The 24,763-nt window shown below is 43.2% G+C and overlaps 4 protein-coding genes and 6 non-coding genes across 19 annotated transcripts in view; 5 read left to right on the top strand and 5 right to left on the bottom strand.

Annotated features, from left to right (window-relative positions):
* Positions 1-856: 856 nt before the first annotated feature.
* LOC147272643 (metalloreductase STEAP3-like) lies at positions 857-6,771 on the top strand. 3 transcript variants are annotated; one of them, XM_086198774.1, is made up of 6 exons: positions 857-1,441; positions 2,188-2,415; positions 2,854-3,120; positions 3,256-3,783; positions 3,913-4,077; positions 5,242-6,771. In XM_086198774.1, exons 2-6 carry the CDS (start codon positions 2,194-2,196, stop codon positions 5,527-5,529), a joined length of 1,470 nt encoding a protein of 489 aa, XP_086054900.1. In that variant the 5' UTR covers positions 857-1,441; positions 2,188-2,193; the 3' UTR covers positions 5,530-6,771. The 3 variants fall into 3 exon arrangements, with proteins under 3 accessions (XP_086054900.1, XP_086054884.1, XP_086054893.1); XM_086198758.1 differs by having other exon boundaries at positions 2,149-2,415; XM_086198767.1 differs by lacking the exon at positions 857-1,441 and adding an exon at positions 1,459-1,477 and having other exon boundaries at positions 2,149-2,415.
* Positions 6,772-6,946: 175 nt separating this feature from the next.
* On the top strand, positions 6,947-8,391 carry LOC147272642 (acyl-CoA-binding protein-like). Its single transcript, XM_086198818.1, has 4 exons — positions 6,947-7,048; positions 7,159-7,276; positions 8,002-8,064; positions 8,158-8,391. Exons 1-4 carry the CDS (start codon positions 6,995-6,997, stop codon positions 8,229-8,231), a joined length of 309 nt encoding a protein of 102 aa, XP_086054944.1. The 5' UTR covers positions 6,947-6,994; the 3' UTR covers positions 8,232-8,391.
* Positions 8,392-9,115: 724 nt separating this feature from the next.
* Positions 9,116-9,187, bottom strand: trnad-guc (transfer RNA aspartic acid (anticodon GUC)). The gene has a single exon. It is a non-coding gene; the product is annotated as a tRNA-Asp (tRNA).
* Positions 9,188-10,052: 865 nt separating this feature from the next.
* cfap221 (cilia and flagella associated protein 221) overlaps positions 10,053-24,763 on the top strand; it is a 100,873-nt gene continuing 86,162 nt past the window's right edge. For 2 of the 7 annotated variants that reach the window (XM_086198502.1, XM_086198553.1), the window contains exons 1-10: positions 10,053-10,292; positions 14,428-14,499; positions 14,863-14,972; positions 20,296-20,475; positions 20,626-20,726; positions 21,171-21,257; positions 21,440-21,535; positions 21,670-21,770; positions 21,927-22,030; positions 23,412-23,571. In XM_086198502.1, coding sequence (XP_086054628.1) covers positions 20,346-20,475; positions 20,626-20,726; positions 21,171-21,257; positions 21,440-21,535; positions 21,670-21,770; positions 21,927-22,030; positions 23,412-23,571 — 779 coding nt within the window. In that variant the 5' untranslated portion in view covers positions 10,053-10,292; positions 14,428-14,499; positions 14,863-14,972; positions 20,296-20,345. The other 5 variants (XM_086198511.1, XM_086198536.1, XM_086198519.1 and 2 more) reach the window with 5 other exon arrangements.
* Positions 11,318-11,388, bottom strand: trnag-gcc (transfer RNA glycine (anticodon GCC)). The gene has a single exon. It is a non-coding gene; the product is annotated as a tRNA-Gly (tRNA).
* trnad-guc (transfer RNA aspartic acid (anticodon GUC)) lies at positions 11,722-11,793 on the top strand. The gene has a single exon. It is a non-coding gene; the product is annotated as a tRNA-Asp (tRNA).
* On the top strand, positions 12,510-12,582 carry trnam-cau (transfer RNA methionine (anticodon CAU)). Its single transcript has one exon. It is a non-coding gene; the product is annotated as a tRNA-Met (tRNA).
* trnag-gcc (transfer RNA glycine (anticodon GCC)) lies at positions 12,921-12,991 on the bottom strand. The gene has a single exon. It is a non-coding gene; the product is annotated as a tRNA-Gly (tRNA).
* trnam-cau (transfer RNA methionine (anticodon CAU)) lies at positions 13,407-13,479 on the bottom strand. The gene has a single exon. It is a non-coding gene; the product is annotated as a tRNA-Met (tRNA).
* On the bottom strand, positions 14,717-19,542 carry sctr (secretin receptor). Of its 2 annotated transcripts, XM_086198672.1 has the most exons (13): positions 19,237-19,542; positions 19,056-19,155; positions 18,679-18,792; positions 18,242-18,348; positions 17,135-17,244; positions 16,923-17,055; positions 16,500-16,653; positions 16,364-16,424; positions 16,222-16,291; positions 16,049-16,140; positions 15,207-15,345; positions 15,103-15,144; positions 14,717-15,027 (listed from the first exon to the last, which is right to left on the bottom strand). In XM_086198672.1, exons 1-13 carry the CDS (start codon positions 19,276-19,278, stop codon positions 14,842-14,844), a joined length of 1,350 nt encoding a protein of 449 aa, XP_086054798.1. In that variant the 5' UTR covers positions 19,279-19,542; the 3' UTR covers positions 14,717-14,841. The 2 variants fall into 2 exon arrangements, with proteins under 2 accessions (XP_086054798.1, XP_086054788.1); XM_086198662.1 differs by having other exon boundaries at positions 14,717-15,144.

The raw sequence follows: 24,763 nt of genomic DNA, 5'->3' as shown, positions 1-24,763 counted from the left end.
AACTACCCTGCAAACATCAGCTACCTCTGCGGAGGAAAACAACAACAACAACAACAACAAAAATCTATAAACCGTCTTGGCAACTCGCTGGTTGTTGACAGTCTAAAAACAGTAATAAAGTATAAGTGACCCCTCCGTTTACTGCTTTTTTCGAGAGTTCAGACGAGTGAAAAGTGTCCCTGTGGATCAGCGCCATTTGATTTGACTGGTAAGATGAATGGGTCGACTCTCAGGGACCTTCCGATAATCAGTCATCACACTGATAAATATGTCTAAGATTCTGATGTCACATGTGCAAACAAGATGAGAGGCCATGACTGAGTGAGAGTGAAAAGTAGGGTGTGTGTGTGTGTGTGTGTGTGTGTGTGTGAGACAGAGAGAGAGAGAGAGGGAGTGAGTGACACTGGTGCAGCATGGCGAGCCAGAGGGATTCAACCTTTTGCAAGTGGCAAAGGCAGACATGATGAAGTCATGTTGACAGTGTGTAACCTTCGGTCAGACATCCTTAAACGCAACTTTGCTTTTTTTACTCTGATCCCAAGGCTCATTTCTCAAGCGCCCGGTTCAGATGCAGCTGCCGGAGGGTTAAAGGAGGAAACTGTGAAAACTTGGTCACAGTAAGACAACATTTCCTCTTCTTTTCTCAGTTAATGCAGCGCTAACAGTGCTATGCTGACACTCTCATGACAGCAGGGAGCGTAATTCTACTCCGAGGGTCCTGTGTTCCCAGGGTTCGAACTTCTCAGGGGGCTATGTTGTCATGGTTCCCTGAGTTCCGTGTTCCCATCACGTTGTGTTCCCAGGGTGCCTTGTCCTCTCATTCCTATGCCCCCCCCCCCCCCCCCCCCCGTTGTCTCCTTTACAGCTAACATGCTGATGTTTAGCAGGTACTGGATTTACCCCAGTGATGTCCCTATTCATTGCGCGTGCTAGCATGCTAACTTTTTAGCCCAACAGCCAAAACTGGGTTGTGGTCTGTTGTGGGGACCCTGAGGAAGTAGAGGAACTGAAATGGTGAACGTGTGACCGCTCTCCCCACCACCTGCTGCTGCTGGGCTCACTGGGATTCCTCCTCATGACCATCAGTCTCTGGGTGGACTTTGACTACAACAGTACTGAACTGAGTAGCGGCTGTTGATACGGCCGTGAACTGAACGTCTGGGAGACACCAAACCATTGCATAACTTTGAAAATCGTGTTTAAACTTCTCTCCCCCCCGTAATTGTCTCTTTCACCACGTACACGAATAAAGAAGATTCCTGTGTATGTGAATAAAGAGGACGTGAAGGCAACGGTTGCTACTGATGACATCCAGGCAGGGAGTTCATCATGCAGGTCAACTCCTTTTTTATCTTCTCCACACACGCGGGGGGAGGGGGCGTGGTCAAGGGCGGTTGCGTCACCTGATCAGGAAGCAGCACACCAGCTCGGAGAAAGCGGGGTGAGTAAAGTCAATAAATATGTGACAATATAACAAGTAAGTCAGACAGAAGCTAGAATATGTCATCCTTATACGCCGAATAAACGAATTTATCTGCGAAAACCATTCTGTGTTTAACAAAAAAAAAACTCACTTTTTGCGAATTTAAAGTTTCCGACGCGTTTAGCCAAGGACGACACTCAAGGTGGCTAAAAGCGAAACAGAAATACGTGTTTTTTTTGCTAGCGATTTAATGTTCGATTGTTCATCGATCGGCTCCGGAGTTTTAAACAACACTTTTGTCTCTGAACCGTCGCGGTTTCGGGGTAAATTCGTCTTGTTTCTAACTGAAGATGAGCTGAAGTCGCATTTCAATCATTGTTTTGGAGCGAGTCGGGCAGTGTTAGTGTACTCAACATGTCATTCTTATGTTTGATGTACGGAGTAAGTTTGGTCACTTTCGGCTGCAGCAGCCTGTGTAGCCTCACAGCTCCTCCACCGTCCCGTGCATCATCCCTTTATGCTAATGCTATTATTGGGTCAGCACTCACTGCTTCAGTTGCTCATGTAGGACATGCCATGTGAGACACAGAGATAATAGCAACCCTCCTTTTGACTTCAAGATGGAGCAGATCCACAGGAAGCCTGGCTGAGTGTGAGAAAGAGCTGCTGGAACAGCACCAGTGCTCGTGTTGTTTCTGATTGTTCTGTGCTGTTCGTTCTGGAAGGCGCAACCCTGGCTCATGTGGACTGCTCCCTGTTGGCAGTGCACCATGCCCGATGAAGTGGCGACACCTTTAATCCGAAGCGGGGCGCGAAACTCCAGACATCTTGAAGCCACCATGTCTAATCCAGGTGCTCCAGTGGTTGGTATCCTGGGCACAGGTGACTTCTCCCGCTCAATAGCCCAAAGGCTGGTAGCCTCCGGCTACCAAGTGGTAGTGGGGAGTCGAACCCCCAAACGCTCGGAGGCTTTGTTCCCTGAGGAAGCTGAGGTAAACCACACAGTCTTGACACTTACATGCCCCTGTAATTGGTGTTTGTGTTTTCCTTCCCCTGTTGATAATCATAGATTTCCTCTGACTGGAGGATGGAGAGCTGCACCCTCTCTGGTCTGTGGTGTGATTGTGTTGCTGTACCTGTGATCTTAACTGTAGATGAAAGTCAGTTGTGGTTTGAGAGCCACATTGTCTTTTTTTAAGATGTCTGGTTTCTCAGTCAGGCTGTCAGCACTATTAAAGCCAGTGACGATGATGTATCGATCTAGATGATCAGGATTGATGATGAAAATATGCAAATGATGACCAGAGTCAATAGAAACAGGGACCTTTGGCACTAGGAGCAGCTAAGATGCCAAAGAATAAATGTAGCATATTCCATCACCAGACTCTGGTTGTGATAATGTACTTCAGCTCCTTTTCTCTGCCCTCCAGGTGACCTCCCAGATGGAGGCAGCCAGCCAGGCAGACCTGGTCTTTGTTGCTGTCTTCCCAGAGCACCACTCCACCCTGGTGGACCTGAAGCCGGCGCTAGAGGGGAAAACGCTGGTGGACGTCAGCAACGGTTTGGAGATCAAGCAGAGCGGACCGTCCAACGCTGAGCAGCTGGCCGACCTGTTCCCGGGGAGTTCTGTGGTGAAAGGGTTTAACACTGTGTCTGCCTGGGCGCTCCTGACTGGACCTCGGGATGGAAACAGGCAGGTAGGAGACATCGGGACAGAGAAGGACAGAGGAAACTGGATTCATTTACAGATGCAGTCAAAGACAGACGAGAGATAAGAAGCTGGAATTCCAGTTTGAAGACGTGACAAACTTCCTGTCACCTCTCCTCTGCAGGTGTTCCTCTGTAGCGACAGCAACAAGTCCAAGACCTTGGTCATGCAAATCTGTCGCAGAATGGGTTTCACCCCCGTGGACATGGGCCTCCTCTCCTCCTCTCTGGAGATTGAAAACCTCCCCCTCTATTTATTCCCTTCCTGGTGCAACCCCGTCCTCTGCACCTTGTTCCTCTTCATCTTCTTCTACTTGTACAACTTCCTCCATGACGTCCTGCAGCCCTACATCAGAGAAGGGAAGAGCTCCTTCTACAAAATGCCCATCGAGACCGTCAACGTCACGCTTCCCTCTGTTGCCTTGGTAATGTTAGCTTTGGTCTACGTGCCTGGTTTGTTGGCTGCTGTCCTCCAGCTGTGGCGGGGCACCAAGTACCAGCACTTTCCTAACTGGCTGGACCGCTGGCTGACCAAGAGGAAGCAGTTTGGGCTGTGTAGCTTCCTGTGTGCAGTTCTGCACGCCATCTACAGTCTGTGTCTGCCCATGAGGAAGTCAGCCCGCCTGAAGCTGATCAGCATCGCTGTCAAGCAGGTGAGGGGGGGAGCAGAGGTGTGAGGGTGAGATACATCCAGTTACACTGGCTTGAGTGATGCTTGGTGGAATCGCAGGAAGCGGCAACTAACTGAAGGGCGTGTCAATCACACCTGTGGCATTTCACAGGTGAACGATGGCGTGGAGGATGTGTGGGATGACGAGAGCGTGTGGAGGATGGAGCTGTACGTCTCTGTGGGCATCATGGCGCTCGGGCTGCTCTCTCTGCTGGCGGTGGCCTCACTGCCCTCAGTGGCCAACGGACTCAACTGGAGAGAGTTCAGCTTCATACAGGTACACACTCACACACACACACACACACACACACATTTAGACAGACAAAATGATGGCTGACACACTTGATGCACACACGTTCAGGCAGACAGGCGCCCCACTGATGTGTCGACAGATTTTCCTGTTGCGAACACACACACACACACACACACACACACACACACACACACACACACACAAACACACACACACACACACACAAACAAACAGCCTTGACTCAAAGTGTTTGCTCTTCTGCAGCTGTCCCAGATTTGACATTAACTCTGGTTGTGACAAAGACATCAGGAGTGCTATGACTCACCCTCTCCTCTCTTCCTCTCCTCTCCTCTTCTTTCCTTTCCTGTCCTTCCCTTCCCATCTCCTTCTCTCCTCTCCTCTCCTCCTCCTTTCATCCTTTTCATCTTTCCATTTAACTCATCCCCTGGCTGTCAGATTAGTCACATGCCAAACTTCCATCGTTCACAACCGTTGAAAGTTTCTTCTCAGCACATTCAGACTTGCTGGATCATGTGGTGTGTGTGTGTGTGTGTGTGTGTGTGTGTGTGTGTGTGTTGGGGGGAGCGAGGACTTGTGTCATATCTCATTCACATTTCACAGATTACACATAATGCTTGAGTCCCTGAGGGCAGAATGTCGTCCATTTGATCTTGAATTAGTTGGATCTACTTGTTGGCATCGGGCTAAATTTCGAACATGAAAGCAGGCCAACAATGGCAGGAGCAGCAGCTCAGTGCCAGAGTGAGCAGAAAAAGATTGATCGAACCAGAAACAGTGTTTTACAGTCTTGCTTTAAAACAGTTTTCATGGGCAAAAGCGTGTCACTTCCGTGGACCGCTGAGGATGAATGAAAGTAACCAGGAGTAGCTTCATTCATGTCGGGGCAATGTGACGAAAAGTCATGGGAAGTGGAAAGAATCGGTCCGGCTATGTAGAACCTCTGACCACTGCTGGAATCAACCTTGGGAAGTTTTTGTAATTAGCGGGCCCTGTAGGTATGTGCCACATGCTCACAGTGGTGGCGTTGATGCGGGTCACCAGTGCGAGGTCAGTGTGTTTCCCCAGGGTTTTTCACTGACACGGAGCTGATGTCGAGGGGAGAACGAGCAGAAGTGACGCTGCCCAAATCTGAGCCCGGCTTTAATGAAACTCTCTCACCTCCTACAGTCCACACTAGGTTACTGTGCCCTGTCCATGGCCACCATCCACACGCTCCTCTTCGGCTGGGACCGTGCCTTTGACCCGGCCCAGTACCACTTCAACCTGCCTCCCACCTTCGTGCTGGTCCTCATCCTCCCCATCATGGTTCTGCTGGGCCGCCTGGCTCTCTTGGTGCCCTGCATGGCCAGGCGGCTCAGGCAGATCCGCCGCGGCTGGGAGAAGAGCCGGCACATCCGCTTCACCCTCCCCCGCGACGACTACGGCAACGGCCTGGAGGACGTCAGTCATGTGTGAGGGGGTGGTACACTGAGGAGACGTGACGTACTGGGGGAGCGCGTCATGCTATCCCTGGAGAGGTTTAATGAACAACTCTTGCACTGTGCATTCACAACCAGAAGTATTTAATTTCTCTGCTCTTTCCCTTGGTCTGTTCTTTTCAGGCCAGAACTGACAAATCTTAACTTCTGCCATTTGGACCTGCTGAAGAATCAAACTGCTGAATGTGAGCGTCACTGATTCAAGATTAAGATAAAGTAAGAGACGTTTAATGCCACGATACACGGAAACTTTGACGCCACCTTCTCTGTAACTGCTCCTTGCCCCTGAGAGCAACTGTGTTCCTCACCCAGCCAGACTTTCAAAAGCTTTAATCTGTTACACACTCAAGACTTCTTGCCTGCAAAACAAAACTGGGGATTATAAAAGTCCCTCCATGTGTAAGAAGAAATTAGTGCATGAGAACTTTTATAAGCTGGAGTTTCCACACTCTTCACTAGAACTGAAGAAGCCTCTCGGATGAGAGGTGAAACGTCTTCAAGATAAACTTACGTCCAGTTGACCAGATTTTACTTCGCTTCGATCTAGTGCATGAGAACATTTCTCAAATGAAAACAAACTCCAACTCCAGGTTCCTGTAGATGCTGTCTTAGCTGCTGTGGCTCAGTTTGAAATATGCTTGAAACCAGTTACACCAGTCAGTCATGTGACACACTGGAGACCCGTACAGGGACGTGAGGCTCGATGGATGGATTTGTTCAGTTTATCACATGGGAGGAATCAATGCCTCTGCTGTTCTGAACTCACCTGAGAGAAGCACTCGCTGTTACATGATGCTTTTGTTTTATTTTACATTTTAATATCAGCTGCTTTTACATTGTTGCGCGTTTGTGTTTTTTCTGTATTCAAGCCAAAAATGATTGCCTGGTCCAGAGCATCAGTGTTCCCAAATCAGTCAGTGGCTCCCGACATGAACACATGAATGTAAAATGTCAAACAGAAACTTTGAGATTAAAACCTTTTTTTTTCTAAACTTGTTCTTTTTCATCTTTAAAAAAAAAAATTATTAAACTAGAAATCTTCATTAATTTCATCTTAAGTTCAGACTCATCTTTCATGGAGGTCGTGTGAGGACAAGCAAGACTGGAACAGTCCATCTGTTTATGATATGTGTGGATGCTGCCCTCTTGTGGTCGAAGGCTAAAAAAAAAATCCTGTCAGAGGGAAAATGGACTCAGACAAGATACTGTTTTACTTTTATTAGGGCCTGAGCCAGAAGGTACTTCTGGTTTTATATATTTTTTTTATACTGTTTGGACACACCTGCTGTTCTTTGCCACAGATTCACTCACATGTACAAACACACCCTGTTCACGCCGCCCCGCCTGCCAGCAGTGGCTCGGGGAAACCACCTCCCTTTTTTTTTTTAAGCAAATCAACAGCTTTGCGGGACCAGTTTGACCAGCACTGCCTGAGCGCTGGGATGTCAGTTCAGCAGTTGCAAAGCCCGCGTGTGTGTGTGTCTGCAGCCATGACTGTAAGTACTCTCTGACTCCTCTGTTCATTGTGATCATTTTCCTCTCTAAATACTTGTTACTGATCATCAGAACACATTTTGCAGGTGTAACTTTCCTCTCCTCCTGACAGGAAACCTTTCAAACTGCGGTGGAGGAGGCCAAGGGGTTGAAACAAAAGCCCAACTCTGAAGAAATGACTGAGCTCTACGGTTTGTACAAGCAAGCAGTCATGGGCGACGTCAACATAGGTGAGTTTTAATACACAGATTCCTACTCTGATGTTACCCAGCCAGCCGAGACTCACTGGGGCGTGGTTGAGCAAGAAATGAAGGAGGACAAGTTGGGCACCATGCTAGGAGTGATGGAAAGACGGATAAGTGCGCCGAGATGATGTCTGATTATTTTAGCATATATGGAAGAATTTTTTTGTTTTTTCTGGACGAGAAGGGGAGGGAAAAAAAAAACGAGTGTAGAGGAAATTTTGTGTGATGAAAGAAGTCGTGGGACTCAAGAAACAGGCTGGAGACTCAGAGGTGGACACGCTGGACACTTTACTGGACGTCCAGGACAGAGGTACAAGGTTGGCTGTGAGGTGAGGTTGAGGCCCCCCCCCCCCCCCCAAACAGTCATATTAGTAATGTCAGGTACTACCAGTAACACCCGGCACAATGTGACCTCCCAGGTAGTCTAAACGCAGCTACGCTTCTATCAGTAGGGGTTCTAACAGCAAATTTACCATGATAGAAGAATTTATGGAAGACGCCGCAGGTTCCCGTCAAGGCCCCGGGGGTCTTAACCTTAGGATGAAGACCAAGAAAGTTCAAACAGAGGATACCGGATGAAATTCCTCATCAGCGAAGATTTTAAAGCCCCTGGCTCAACCACAATAACGACTAAGAAAAAGACAACACAGCTTTTCAGGTTTTTTTGTTTACTTGTCAGCAAATATTGACGCGTACATTTGCATACACAGATCGTCCAGGGATGTTTGACTTTACCGGACAAGTAAAGTGGGACGCTTGGAATTTGAAGACAGGTCTGACTGGAAGCTGCACATTAAAATACGTTATTTTAGTTGCTGGTCCTGGTTTCCATTCACTAACGAGCAGATGTGTATCCAAACCCACAGGCATGTCCAAAGAAGAAGCGATGGCCGCCTATGTTGCTGTGGTGGAGAAGCTGAAGAAGAAATACGGAATCTAGATCTTCTTTCCACCATCACATCTCCCTTCTACTTTAAAATCAGCACCGCCGTTGTAAACATAAAGGGCTCAAACGCCAACGATTCATCGGCTCAAAACAAACAAAGGAGTCATTGTAGTTTTATTCCTGCTCTTCCTATTAAATCATCTTGTCACAATGACGTTCAGTGTCCTCGGCTCTTGTGTCCCAGTATTTTTATTTCATTTTCTTCTCTTTCCTGTGTTTTACTCTGGTGTTATCAATAAATAAATCCATTTCAAAATTAAAGATGCGAGTGTGCTGTTTCTTAAAAAGTTGTTTTGACTTTTCAAGAAATTGCACACTGACATCTTTAACAGGTGTAATAGATAAATATAATAGATAAAATATACTGGCAGGTTATAATGTAAAATATGAGCCGATATCAAAGAAATTACATGATTAATGACTGACAATAAAACTGAATAAAAGATGAATATAAACGAGCAAACATAAGAGTCTTCGCCTGAAGTACCTTCAGGCTTAGGGATTAAAAAAACCTACCTATAACAAATGGGCCTTTTCTTGAAGATCACTTTAAAAAAAACAAAAAAACAATCAAGCTTAACATATCACTTGTACATGCTGAACTGTTCAAGGTTCCTCACTGCAGTCCACAGGAAGAGAAAAAAAAATGTCTCGGCAGCTGGCCAGAGTCATGTGACACATCAGTTAGATATGTCTGAGTTGTTTGAGGGTTTTATTTTTCAATGATCTTGAAATATTGGAGGTGAAACAGCCACTGATGTTTATACACGTTTCTTGTGATGCATCCTTGTGTATTTTTTTAAAAAGAAAAAGATGACAAGTGTCTTTATTGTTAACGTCACACAGATCCAAAGGGTTTAGAGAAGAAAAAGTCATCACTCCCCGTCGGGGAATCGAACCCCGGTCTCCCGCGTGACAGGCGGGGATACTTACCACTATACTAACGAGGAGATGTAGAAATATCGGATTAATTCTATTTTCAACCATGTCTTTAAGGGCACGAGTTTGCTGCAGCGTCCTGATAGGCTGATACAAATTGCTCAAACACCTTCGCGTAAAAATTCCACGATGAATCAGCGGCGTCCTGAGTTTAATTCGGCGTGTATCTGAGCCAGGACCGACAGTATGAGGGAGGATCGTTCGTCCTCAGACCGCCATTGACACACACACACACACACACACACACCCCTCCGTATTTATTTTGTAATCCAGGCAGAGCCTGGGTTTAATCCAAACTGCTGAAGTTGCGTGTATCGGGTGGAGCGCTCTGCTGTAGCTCGATTCAGACAGCAGGCGGCGCTCGTTCATTTGTGGAAAAACCCTGGCAGCTTGCAACCAGCGCTCACCTGCGAGGATATGTGCATCAGTCCATTCATCCATCCATCCATTATCTATTAAGAGAAAGCTGCTGACACTGGGCGAGATGTGGGGTTCTCCCCGATCGGGTCACCAGTCCGTCGTAGGGAAATCCGGAACAATTAGGGGTTCAGTCTCTTGCTCAAGAAGACGTGGTCACTCGGGGGAAGTGAGGATCGGACCGGTGACCCTTCAATTGCAAGACGGCCACTCTGCCTCGGAGCCATGCCTGTATAACACGCGATACACACGTTTGAAGAATAAAAATAAATGTTAAATTTCCAAAACATTAAAAAAGGCTTTTCATGATATATTCATAGCATTGTTTACTCCTCCTAGATTACAGATAAGCAAAAAATATTTGCCAACAGGTGTAACGACACCACAATGCTAACCAAAATACATCTAACCACAGGGGGGCGCTATGGAAGCGCGGTGCTCAGGCTACACCTGTGACCAGCTTTGTGCTCACCCAGCGCCCTCAATAAATTAGGGGACAAAACCCTTCTGTTTTGAAAATGTTTGACTTTCAGATTTTTATTTTGAAGGTTAGACGCCCGGGGTGGGGTTGGATGAATGTCACGTGCTAGCAGGACTGCTCCAGCGGTTGGCGAGTTTCTTCCCTTGCCCGACGGAAGGCGGTTAAGGGGGGACGAAAACGAACAGCAGAGGCGAGAAATTTGACGGAGAACCAACCTGGTAAACAGAATATAACGTTTTAACCTTTTTTTTCACCTTCTTGAAGTTAAAATGTCTGTCTGTATTTGTTGAAGTCCAAAGTTTTTCCAGAACATCGGCGCGCGTGTGAAGCTAACGGACTAGCTAAAGCCTGCAGCCTGTCAATGTTACCAGGACTGATAAACGAAACTCAGGAATATTATTTAACTAACATTTCCTTTATTTCCGTTTTTTTTAAATAAAAAAAACGAATTGGATAACTCATTGTTTTCCACACCAATCGTGCTGTTTCCTCTGACAGTGTCACACAATTCAACAGGCTTCTTGTGAGGGACACCTTCAACTTTGCTGTCTCTCCCATGTTATTTTTTCTGCAGATGACAAAAGAGCTATTCTTCATTTATCAAAATACATCGACATGTTCCTCAAAATCTTAGCGAGGCTAGACTGTACTGGATATTAGGCGAACCTCTATTCAGGAGACCGTTGCCTCATTTTGCTTCGTCATAATGGCTCTGAGCTCATTGAGCTGCACCACTAGCATGTGTTGGCATGAGAATGCTAGTGGTATGATTTATTTCTATTTGGAAACCTGTGTCATGTCCCTACACCCTGAGCTTCCGTGTTAACCTGTGTGAGGATTACCATGGTAATTCTAATTTAAAGTTTTGGGCATTTTGTGTCTGACACATTGTTTAACAACTTATTTTCTGTATCTGGAAGTCAAAGCATGACTTTATCATGTGTTCACACCAAATGCAGAGTGAATTTTTCACGGTTACAATGTAAAGTCAATGTAAAAATGCAAATAAATGTGAATTCATGTGTGGTTTCACCCGGCGACACGGATAATCTGACACGAATGGCGTGAATACATGAAGTTCGCATCACGATTTGACACAAAATTCACATATTTGCAGCTACGTGCTAGTTGAAAATTTTCAACTTGAGTGATGCTGTGTCAAGAGAGCCTATTAGCATTGAGATTGGGTGGCTCTTGAAAGAGCTGATTTTCAATTTTAGAGAATGTTTACAAAAGACTGAATTGCATTGGCCGGGAATCGAACCCGGGCCTCCCGCGTGGCAGGCGAGAATTCTACCACTGAACCACCAATGCTTGTTAAGACAAATATTTGTAGCCTAATTGGACTGAAACAGTGACACACTGTGTTCACGTGTGAGCAGCACACTGAATCTGCACTTGTCTCCTCTTTGTTTAAGTGGGATTCAAGTTTCTCCTTCTTCCCTTCATCATCTTCCCCACTGCTGCCTGGTGGGGCTCCTAGCAGAGGAAACAACCCTGACCTTTGCTCTTCTAGACCCTGACACTCAGCTCGCTACACTCAAGTCATTTCACACCACCGCCAAATACCTACATATGCTAATAAAGCTGTTGATAATTCAGGGCTTTCACTGCCTCAAGAAACTAGGGGGCGGGACTTGTGTCATGTCCTCGTTAGTATAGTGGTGAGTATCCCCGCCTGTCACGCGGGAGACCGGGGTTCAATTCCCCGACGGGGAGATGATTACCTTTTCTTTGGTACCTTTGTATCAATCCCAACAAACTACACCTGAGTTTTAAACTCCAACTCTAGATCAAACTAATGAGAGTGAGTTAAAGGGTGGATTCTAGTGTGCAGGTGTCTTTACCACCTTCAACTTTATCCAAATTCTTCAACGACACTTGTGACAGAATGAGAGAGAGCACCTGGAGTGAACCCTGCTGACAAGTTGAGTGAGCCCAGGTTGGATTCTGGACCAACGCAACACAGCAGTTTTATTCATGTACCTGTACAGAGAACACCTCCTCCTTGTACCTAGAAGGTCACCAGAGTTAGTACACTCCAAAACTACAATGAGAGGTTTACTGGCACATCCCTTCCCTCCTCTCTTGAACAAGAGAGTGCACTGGATTTTATTTGTCTTTAGATTTGAATGTATGCATGGATGTGGTGTTCAAAGCAGTCAGAGATAAGAGATGAAGGAACAACTGAGACCAAGAACAAGAGATTGTCAGGGAGGACGCATGTCTGCTGGAAAGCATTTGTCCATCAGATGATTGAGCTGACGCTGTTTTGAGGGGATTTTATGACTAATTTCTTGCTCCACTAGGGGGCGCTCGTAGCCAACCTTTGGGTCACAGTCCGGTGTTTGAGAAACACTGATGTTGAAATTGCAGCAATGAGAAGGAGAACTGAAAGCTGAAGGTAGATGCACATGAAAACCCTAAATTCAAAAGCCTTGTTGGCGCAGTAGGTAGCGCGTCAGTCTCATAATCTGAAGGTCGTGAGTTCGAGCCTCACACGGGGCAGGAGTTTTTCTGTAGAGTGTTGCAATTTCTGAAGATACACTGAGAGCAGAGCAGCTGCTGGCTGATATTGGACGTTTGTCTGCCAGAGACGTCAAATATCCCACAAATGCTCATCACTGCAGTGTGTTGAGCAGGGACCAGAGTTCCAGACCAGCATATGTAAGATGGTCGTTTGTTAAATCGGGCTTCTTTAATGCAGAGATGCTGATGGTCACTTAGGGAGGACCAGATGATGTGATGGTGCAGTGTAACATTTGCCGCCACGTTTGCCCTGGTGACCTTGTATGTTTCGGGAAGTCACCTTCGTTTAAGAGAATGTTTATAAAAAAAAATTGAACTGCATTGGCCAGGAATCAAACCTTGGCCTCCCGTGTGGCAGGCAAGAATTCTACCACTGAACCACCAATGCTTATTATGTCAAATATTTGTAGCCTGTTTGGAGTGAAACAGTGACACACTGTGTTAATGTGTGAGCAGTACACTGAATCTGCACTTGTCTCCTCTTCGTTTAAGTGGGATTCAAGTTTCTCCTTCTTCCCTTCATCATCTTCCCCACTGCTGCCTGGTGGGGCTCCTAGCAGAGGAAACAACCCTGACCTTTGCTCTTCTAGACCCTGACACTCAGCTCGCTACACTCAAGTCATTTCACACCAAAACATCTCCTTGTTTTGATTAATGTTTTTTTTCTGCCAAGAAATCAAATAACCTGTAATTAGAGGAGAGACAGTGCTGTTGCAGACCTTTGTTTCCTGCCGCACTTGTTAAAACACACCCTGGACCATGTTTACTTCAACAACACCTGAGACAGCGTGCAGTAAAACTCCTGCCCCGTGTGAGGCTTGAACTCACGACCTTCAGATTATGAGACTGACGCGCTGCCTACTGCGCCAATGAGGCACGGAAGCAGCTTCAGTGAATGGAGCTTCAATTTATCCTGTTTCAGTCAGTTTTTCTAATTTATGTGATTCTGAGATCTTTGTTTCTCAACCACTGGTCTGTGACCCATGAGTGGGCTCTGAGCGCCCTCCAGTGTGATATGAAGTTCTTCCAAGTTTCAGTTCACTTTTTTAGGGGAAATTAGTGAAAGAGAATCTCCTGAAACCAGATTAAGATCAGTGAAGTTTTTGGACAGAAACTGTCCAGCGGACGTTTGGACACTGAACTGTTTTCTGGCTTTAAATCTGATCCACAAACCAAACTCTGCAAGTCTTGTTCTTTTCAATAATCCACACAAAAGTTCAGCTGAAACCAAAGAAATCAGCGAGTAACTTGGAAATGTTTCCAAATGAACATAGTTTTCGTGTGCTGCTCAGAATTCCCTCGGTGTATCAATCCATCCTGTCAAGAAGGTCATAAAAAGGGCGGTTTGATTTCTCCAAGAGTTCACTCAAAACCAGACAGATGGTTTTTAATGCTTCTCTCAGGGAAGCTGCCCTAGCACCATCTACACCTTAACTTTGATTCGACCACTCACAGAAAGAAAATGAACATCTGGTTCAGGAAGTCCACCTTCTGGGTGCCAAGGTGGTCTGGGTACTCAGCAGTACTGTCATATACAAAGAGATGATTGTAGTATTGTAATGGAACCTTTGGATATATGCATTTGATTACCAAGATCCTTAGGTTATGGTACTCAGTGATTGATGTCAATCAATGTAAGGGGTGGATCTTAGACTCATCTCTTTGTTCGTATAGTGGTAAGTGTCCCTGCCTGGTATCGTTGCCACGATACACGATAAGTGGTAGAAAATGGATGGATGAGAATGACAAGTGAGTTGATTTGTGGGCTATTTCTTTTCTTTTCTTTTTAAAGTTCTATCTCCAAGTCTCCTTGTTTGTTCACAGAACCATGCAAAGGTGTGAAGTTTTGTGGTTTGGAGACAGGAGGAACCAAAACCTTTTATCCTGAACACACTTGTGAGTGAGTAGCTGCCTTACTATGATAAACACTTAAACATCAACTGCTGTCGCTAACGATGGCTTTGCTTTCCCCAAATGCCATGAATAAAAAGCAAAACACCCTGAAGTAGAGTACAATTGAGACAGGGTTCAACTTCCTTAAGTGTCCAAGCTTAGAAGTATGACATTATTGACCATATATAGAACTAATAATATTGTGATTAAGCATTCATTTATTTTCCATTGGTTACTTTACAAATAAGTAGATGTGTAAATACATATTAATCATTGCATTTATACTGCATATACACTGTGGAGGTTGTGATTATTGCCGGTGTCCAGGGGTCAAGGAGACTTAAGTCAAATGTCCACTGTGTCCAGAGGGAGTCCAGTTGCTGTGAGTCCAACTGGAGAGCAGGGCAGCAGGGACACCTGTGTGTGAGGAGACCCGCTTTGGCTGATGGAGCCGTGATGCTGCCTGGGCCGACTAGGTAGGTGCTGGGTCAGCATCCACCTCCTCCACCTCCTCTGGATCTCATGCTGCACCTGCAAACACAACATCACTCCACATATATCTAATTTGGGTACTCCAACATTTTGTCTCGGATCTGTGGTTCTTACCTCTCCATTCATGAACGAGTAGAGAACTGCGACCACAAAACCCTGAGAAACACAAGAAAAAGGTGTATTTGTTGTCACTACATAGATCATTATTCATTGTTTACCTGTGTGGAGGACAGAGCCAGCTCAGCAAAGGTCCGGATCTTAAACACTAAGCTGCTGACTTCGACGGGCAAGAAAACAAACAGGATGTACTGCAGACCAAACAGAGCCATCAGAAAAAAGGTGGATTTGATCAGCCTCCTAGAGAGATGAAAAATATTCATCAATGTTTTGAATTTTATCTTTTGCAAGACCTCATACTGTAAAACTCATTCCTTATCCTCCCCATTACCAGACAAGTAGAAAGACACCCTTCTCTCCTCCGCTGCATTAGGCAGCTCAGATTGCCAGAGACTGGCTGATCGCTAGGTAGCTTAGCTCAATAAATGGTAGTGAACGGGAAGTTATAGCATATGTTAAAAGGCATCAAATTTATTTTTCTCTGAATGCTGTGTGCCTGCATTCATATCACGAAGGTTGGACAAAACATTTTCAAGAAAAAAAATTATTATGAGATATTTACGTTCCAGAATCAGACACTGAGATGGAACTACTTTCCTGATTTGGCGTAGTGATTTTGGACCTGAAAAGCCCTGTTGGAACGTCAGCCACCAAAACAAAACGTTTGTTAACAATTAGAATTGGAACTCCTTCTACCTAAAATCATAGCCAATTTTGTAGGAGAAACTTAACTGGATGTATGCTAACATGTCCCATTCACTACCATTCATTGTGCTAAGCTAACTAGCACTCAGCTGATTTCTAGCTCAGAGTAGAGAAGGGGGTCTATCTTCTTGTCTAATTCTGGTGATGATGGTAAATTAATGTATTTCTCAAATAGTATGCGTGTTCCTTTTGCATGGTGCAGTTTGACAGGGTAACAATACCACCATGTGCTACTTACTTGTACTGGCTGAATACATTCCTCTGTGCATCCGGCATTCTGAGTTTGCTCACCAGTATCCTCAAGATGCCCAAGAAAAAAATGAAGTTCATCTGAAATGATGTCAACATTACTGTTGTTTTACTTCAAATTGTAAAAACAAATGAATTAAAAAAAAGAGAAAACTTATTTACGCATATAGTCAGCAGAACTGGCACCCGAAGTATCCACCAAATCCATTTGTGTCTCCTGGTTTCCCAACAGCTTTAACGATAAAATGAAGATCATATTTTGAACTATTCTCAAAAAATGTACCTACGATGATTAATTTCTTACCCTTCATCCTCATAAAAATACTTAGCGCAGCCCCAGGAGACGATAACAATCACTGGTAAACCTGCGATGATGTGAACTTAGTCACTATTTGCTCCATTCTGATGGGGATGAAACCGAGAGGAAGAAGACCCCTTACCCCAGCTGAGGATGATGTACCACACCAGGTGCTTCTTCAGGGAGAAGAAGGAGCGGCTCACCAGGGTGAACAGGAAGTGACCCTCCACCAGCAGCCAGCTGTAGTTGGCCAGGATGGAGTAGTTGGAGCACATTAGCACCACTTTACACGCCACCTGCCACAATAGTCATATATATATATGTATATATATATATATATATATATATATATATATATATATATATATATATATATATATATATATATATATGTATATATATATGTATATATATATGTATATGTATATATATAATTAATACATAATAAATGGAATAGAACCATTTAAAAAGACTGACTCATGCTGATGATGACTTTGGAGTGGAGCAAATGTTGTGTGTACGAAGTATAATTTAAATTGTTTGTGTATGTCATGGTTGATGATACCGGGTAATAGTCACAGTGGTAGAGCTCCTCATTAGTAAACAACAAAGAGTCTCTGATGAAGATGAAGATGGCCCTCAGAATAAAGGAGATGAACAGTTGGATGTGAATGTAGTTCCGGGTACAGTGCAGCTTCCTGAAGGAATTCAGACAGTATTGCTTCTACAACCCATGTAGAGTTTATTCATATATGGAAAAATAAGTCATTTATATACCTGAAGAGACAGAATATGGTGATGGCGATGGTGAGAGAGATGAGAGAGAGTGTGTATCCAGCTGTATACATCATTTTCACGTAGGAGAAATACAAATGGGAATCCAATGACTGAACAAGGAAAAGAGAACAACACTTTATAACCTCATAAACTCCATCAATACATCAGCTTTTAAGAGGAACCGTCTGAACCTCTATCTACGCAGTCCCAGTTTCTGTTCTGTAAGAACTCGTGCAATTTTCTTTTTTTAAAAACAATGATTGACTAACTTGCAAAGAGGGGCTGGAGCCTATCAGTGACAACTTAGCTTAGCTTAGCTTGGTGGGGGAGACTGCTAGCGGGGCACAATCACAAGTTTTGAAGGAAAATTTATTTATTTTCAGCTTTTGGACTCTTCTCTGTGAATAAGCAAATGCATATTGACAGCTAATTAACAAAGCTTAGCATAAAGAAAAAACAAAACAGCCCTACTGGTTTCAGCACTTACACACGTATAGATTTGTTTTCCAACGACAGATATTTGTACAATTAAAACACACAACAGGTGATATTGTGTGTAATTGTCAGGCTGGCCATACTATGTCTTAACCTTTAGTTCTGATCTTTGTGCAGGCTTGCTGATATGGGTGAGTGGTGTCATCTCTTCATCTTACTTTTATCAGAAGAGTAGTTGTACCAAGTCCTTCAAATACTCATGAAAATAATATTTATGGCAATTTCTTTAATTTTGTTGACTTCTAACATCTCAAGAGCTAATAACAATAATTTATCATTATTTTAATTAGTGGAAATAATTGTATGTCCATCTAAATAATACAGAAAGCTAAGTAATGAAGATTTCACCAGTAAGTCAATGATAGGAGTCATTGTAAACCAGTCATCATGCTGTCTGGTAAATTTGACTTGCAGAAAAACCAAATCAGTAGAAACTCATGTTGTATTTCCAGGTTTCTTGTTCCATTGCCCATCAACACACCAGTATTTCTCTTTCCAAGGAAGGTACAAGTCACTATTAGAAGTGGTATTTTGAGTTTGAGACCCCTGATCCAAAAGCATGACTTTATACCCATAGACTACATGTATGTATGCGCCTCATGTAACACTAACCTCTGCAAGAAAGTGGAGCGTCTCATTAAAAGTGTAGCCACATGCATCTTCATGTGGAACAAGTGGGTCAGTCCATCCACTGGCTGTGCAGTTACGATACACTTTACCTGCAAATTAGCAACACTCTGATATCTGCCCTCTGTGCTCATGGATGTACATTTTTGACCAGGGAAAAAGAAACAAGTTGTTAACCACATAAATGATTTCAAAATCTTTTTTCGTCGTCTTCCCATGTAAACATAACACACAAATGTGTTATCTGGCATCTTTATGTACACAAGCTTTTTATGGGTGAATGTTAAGAGAGGGAGAAACTCAAAAGTGCCCTGTGAAAACAAATGAGCTTCCTGGCAAATAATTAACCAGTGCAATGTGGTAGTAATGATAGGTTTGTGTACTCTGTGTGTGTGTGTGTGTGTGTGTGTGTAGTATCTCACCTTCTGCATTAAACACCTCTGGACATGGCTGAGAGACGGTTTCCCCAAGAGAAGCCGGAGGCCAACAGTTCAGCTCATCCCACATGCCCTTACAGTGTACACTCATGTTGTTTTCTTAATAAAGGAAAAAAAAACCTTCTTTAATTATATTTTCTTGGATAAAAAGCAACATAATCAGTGGTAAAATATAAAGTGATTTATATGAAGTCATTGTGTAGGTTTTGGGACTGCATTGTATCAAATGACCACTTGATGTCACTAAAACATTTCTTATAAATGTTAAAAGAAGAGATTTAATGGTGCATTCTCAAAAATGTAACCATAAAACCCCTGAATCTTTAAGTATCTCCCTTTCTTTAAATCTAAACGAGACCAACCTGTTGTTTTGTGAGACTTAAAACGCTGCAGATCTTTCATGCACTCTTCTTCCTCTTTCACAAGATGAACATGAGGATGACAACCTGATGTCCATTTCACCTGCAATAAAAAAAGGCAGTATTGCAACTGTTCTTTTTCTTCTTCTTTAAATTCAAATCAAAGAGGCAACTCCTCTTTCACCTGTGGCATTAGAAATACTCCAATAAGTCCAATTTTTTCCATCGTGGTAGTTATTTTATCATATCTGGTAGGAATAACAAGTGAGCATTCCGACTAGCAACAGATACGACGTCCAAAATTCGAACAGCCCATAGTATGCTATAAATATGCAAGTAAAGAGCCCAAATTAAGTTTAAAACTTCTCGAACTTCCTGTTAGTACTTTCAAAATACAGCCATTAGTCATGCACGCACGGAAATACCATTCTGTATAGCCAGTATGTGAACCACTGAGGTCATATATCTGTCGTTTCGAGTATCTAGCAGAGGTTTAAACACGAGCGCAGCAACTCGAACCGCAATATGTGTAGTTTCTGCTTTTTATTTTGAAGAGTCGTCTCAGATTTCCGGTCGATGCTTGACCTACCTTCGCGAGATTGCAGATATCGCGTCCTATTGGTTCGTCGGACGGTCACCCCCACCCCCCCTTCAGCGTACAAGCGTCACCATGGAAACGATAGTTTTACGGCGAGGTCCTTTCCATTAAAAAGATGAGCCGAAACGCCCAAACAAAAAGACCTTTAACTAAAACAAGGAATGTTATTTAGGTTTAACCGAGCAGTACACGTAAGCCTTTATCGAACACTTAAGTAAGTTTCGAGACATTTGTTGTGAATTTTTTTTTTTTTATCAGAAGGCGATAGAACTGCTAATTAACGCCAGTCAAATGCTAATGAGTTGCTACTAGCTTTTGTTTGCTAACGTTAATGTTTGACAGGCAACAAATACGAATATTTTCTGGTAAGATATTAACTTTCTACCTCCTCTAAAGTTACAGCTTGATGCATGTTATGTTATGTTCTTTAAATTGATTCCAGGTTAGACGGTTACCGTAGAGACAGAGGACATTAACATCCCCAAGGCATACACATTGACATTTTCATCAACAGGATAAATTGAACAAGTGCTCAAAGTTAATTCCCTCTACAAACCTACTGTGTGGCTTTCGCTAATTAAAAATCACAGATTTAACCAACAGAGCAATTCCCAACACACAACTGTCTCCTTGACTGTCCTCCAGCCTTCTGTCGTTCACTCTCCTGAGAAGCCCGGAGCTGACCTTTCGCTAGGATGGAGGTGTCCCCTTCTTCCCCGCAGATCCTCTCAAACCCCCTCAGGAGGGGCACTCCTCTGCCCCTAAGCCAGCTGGTGGAGGATAGCATGAGCAGGAGCTACGTCCCAAACCATCTTTTGGAATCAAGTACATATTAATTATGACCTTTGAAAACCTGCAGAGCTTTTTTAACATTGAGTTGTGAAGTTGTTATGGGTAATTAATTAATTTTGCAAGCCAAATGTTTGAGTTTGTATATGTTAAGTAGTTTTTATTGCGTTTCTTTTTTCTGTATAGAAATCTATGCCAAAGTGCAACGCAATACCCTGATCCATGTGGAGCCGTCAGCGCTCCACTTCAGTGGGTTTGAGCTGGGGAAAGATTACCTGAAGAGCCTGGTGAGCAAAATATGGCAGACTTGACTTGGATTTGAGGCCAAAGACTATAAACCAACAGACCTTAACTCTTACAGATTTTACTTGCGCATTACCCTCAAATACTTGATACTTGGAATTTTATCCGACCCTCAAAGACTCATGACCTACTTTGGACTAGTGACTGAAGACTTGAGACTTGACTTCATCTTCAACTCCCCTAAATATAGTAGCATGTGAAGAAGGACTGACCCTTTTCCAAGTCAGGTCACTTTAAAGAAACATGAGTGTAAGGAATATCAGTAATAATTGTAGGAATCTGATCACGAAATGCTCTAGTTTAGCTGAGATGTAATTGAATGAGCACTGATTTATATGCTTGATGAAACTGTATATAAGCACCAATATGGAGATGTTTTTTTCTCAAGTGACAGGATGGAAATTAATCATCTCCCCTCTTACCCTCAGAAACTAATCAACATCTCAGCTGAAGTCATGGATATTCATATCATCCCCACCCAGACCAAGTACTTCCAAACAACCTACACCAAAAAGGTACTTTTGACCTACATATAGAGCAAGACCCCCTCCAATTAAAAAAAAAAGGAATGTGTGTGTATGTGTGTGTGTGTGTGTGTGTGTGTGTGTGTGTGTGTGTGTGTGTGTGTGTGTGTGTGTGTGTGTGTGTTATAATCATGTCTGATGACTCAACCTTGTCCCAACCGATTTGTCTCAAGTATCGACTCATCCCTGGGCTTGCCTACACGGTAAAGATCCAATTCTGTGCCGATGAGTGGCGTTACTACTACGACTGCCTTCGGGTTCACTGCAAGGTTAGGATGTTTTCATGCCGCTGTGGTTTGCTGAGCTGATGTTTGGTTCATACCTGGTTTTAACAGCAACCCAAAAGGAAGTTCCTTTAGCCTCAGCCTTTCCTCCTCTACTCTTCACCTGCATCCTTCCTCAGGGTGAAGAGAACCTGTTAATTCCAGTTCATGCTTACCCTGTCATCGATGACCTGCACATCCCTGCACACATCGACTTACCAGTTGTACCACTTGGAGAAAGGTGTGTGCATGCGGTACAGTATGTGTGTTGGGATACTCTGTTTCTTGACCCTCCTCCATGCCCAGGGGCTTGCCTGTCTCTTTGTATTCATCCATACAACCACCCATGCCTTGATATTAAAAAAAAAAATCTGTTTCTGTTTTCCTCTCTCTCTAGCGTTAGCCGTGCTATTCCCCTGAGATGCAGCTGTCCCATTGATTTTGAGTTCCAGGTGTATGTTATTGAGCCCCATGAGGCTTTCTCCATCCATCCCCTCTCAGGTTAGTGAGGCTCTTCATTTAACATTAAAATGTATTTTTAATGATTGTCAACATATTTCTACCCTGTCAAACAAAACAAAAACAAGAAAAAAGCTTGGCGGAGAACAGGAGGAGCTGCTTTTTCTTCACAAGTACTCTGGTGTGTGTTGTGTACTTCGTAAGTCACCGCAGTGGAAACCTGAGGATTATTCATGATCTAGCAAGCAGCATAACACACGGTGGAAGCAGCACTCGGCATGTGAAAGCTTTCGAGTAGCAGACTGTTCTCATGTTAACAATGCAATATCTGGTACGTCATTCTTATTTAAATACACCAAAAACTGTGATACTTTCTACACCTGCAACTCACAATATCGGCTGGAAATATTCAGTGACCCAGCAGATACCAGTCACAATTCAATATAATGGTATGTTTTCATTTGTCATCGTATTCAAGTAGATTTCCTGTTAGTTACACCAGTTCCTCCAACCATTTTATACTACAGTTTTTCATTAGTATTTCAACTAAACCATGACCACTCATTTAGACCTTAGGTACTTGTAGTTATTTCATCTGTGTACGTGTAGCCATGCTAACCGTAGCATTTCAGTTGTTTATACTGTATAACAAATCATTTTTAAGCATGTTTATCAAGTATTTCTGCTATTTATCAGTAGTTAGTTAACTGTTTCTATTCATCAGTTTAAGATGACCATTTTCACTAATTATTCTTCATAATAGCTAACTATTTCTGTGGTTTGTCAAAACTCTTGGCAAACTAGTCCTCCTTTTTGTCAGTACTGCTAGTTAACCAAAAGTACTGCTAGCCAATCTTTAGAATTTCTACTAGTTATCAGTACTTTTCTCAAACCATTCCTACTATTTATTTGTACTGTTAGCTAACTATTTCAACTGTTTGTCAGCCTTTCAGCAAACATTTTATTCAACATGTTCGTTAACTATAACAATAACTATCTCATTTACACATTAAATAGATGCTGTGTTTACATTTGGATGATTGTGAACTAGCTGGAAAAAAAAATCATACCAATAGTTCTCGTGCGAGTCATCAGCATTTATAGATATGTAGTTCAATTTATCAGTCTTTTATCTTTACTCTTTAGTTAACTTAAACAGTTGACTTTTCCAAACCATATTTGTAATAGATACCTGCACTTTTAGCTGTTCAGTTCAAATGTTTTATCAGCCCCCTTTAGTTCCTTATTTCTTAAGTCAAAAATGTATTCAACCAGTTCAACAATGAATAAATAATGTTTTTTTAATGTTTTGTTTTTTTCTGGCCCTGTTCTGTCCTTGAAGGGTACAGAACATCCCCTCCCGAGCACCCACGCCCACACATGCAGTCATTGCTGTGGTTTGATCTCCTGTTGTATCTGTCAGGTGTGGTTCCAGCCAATGGTCAGGTGAGGATCATCGTGACCTTCACTCCCTTCCTGTATGAGACGTGTCAGGTCACCATCCAGCTGGTCATCTCCCAGTTCAACACCAAACCCTACCTGTGCACGATAACTGGGAGTTCCGCCCCTCACCTAGCTCTCAGGTAGCAAAGGCAGTTGGTTGGGTGGTTTGTTGAAGAGAAAAATCCCCTTTCAAAACTCTATATCAATTTGGGAAAGGAAAGTATTACTTTTTTATTAATTGTGTAAAAATAGCTCATATGATCTAAAAATGTGCAAGATATAATAAATTGCTTCTTCTTAGGAGCAGAAAATTTTTAAGGAGTGGTGATGTACAATGTTCTCTATTCCACTCAAACACATAATATTCTCACTCATATCCCAGCTAGAAGTTTGCACTTATTTTCTGGTAAATGTAAGAAACTTGCTGTTGATTTGTGTGTGTGTGTGTGTGTGTGTGTGTGTATATGTAAAAAGAGTCAGGAACGATAAGATAAAAGGATCAAATGGAGTGTTTCCCTCGTCTTCCTGCTGTTCAGTAATGATACCAGCTCTCAGGTTGTATGAGCAACCTAAATAACAAACGAGATGGTTCATGTGGGGATAAAATCACGCACCCACCGCATTCAGAGAAAACGGCCTTGTGTGCTCCCACTTGTGTTTTTAATCCAGCACAAAGCTCAATGTTTAATTCTGTTCCCATGAGAAAGATGATGCGATCCATCAAACTATGGTGGTTCTAACCACTGCACTGTCCTGGCGTTATCTCGACCCCAGAGTTAATAATTCATGAAACGAGCTTCATCGCAGATATCAAGATGGATATGCTTCCTGATGGATGTTTAGCATATAAAACATTCTCTCTTTGTTTGTTGTTCCCTGTTGTGGAACCAAATAAAAGATGAGATACTGTATGTGCAAGTGGAAGATTACGAATTACACGCAATGCCAGTGTTTTTATAGCTGGAACCAACACTCCGTGAGCCTCTCCTGCTGGGCTTATCTGACACAGATAACAGCGATTTTTAAAATAAACAGGGTCTAATATTGAAACTGTGCATTTCCATTTGTCCAGTTAATCCAATAGCGTAGCAGTAAATCATTAAGTAGGTCTGCTGGTAATGTTGAGTCAAGCAGGTGTTGCATTGTGAGACCGGAGGACGAGATTCTATTTATTCTGAGCTGCGTTACTACTGTATACTGTGAGTTGTTTTCAATGTTTGTTTTTTTTTCAACTACATTTTAATTTTTCACAGCTGGAAAAATATAAATGTAATGCAAGTCATCATCTGGTTTCATTACACAGCCACCCCCACTCTGTACGAGTCGAGATGC

Source organism: Aulostomus chinensis, chromosome 1 (assembly GCF_037954235.1).
Source record: "Aulostomus chinensis isolate RoL2024-O1b breed Wild chromosome 1, RoL_Achi_v1.0, whole genome shotgun sequence".
Lineage (NCBI taxonomy): Eukaryota > Metazoa > Chordata > Actinopteri > Syngnathiformes > Aulostomidae > Aulostomus > Aulostomus chinensis.
This window is presented reverse-complemented; position numbering and strand designations above follow the sequence as displayed.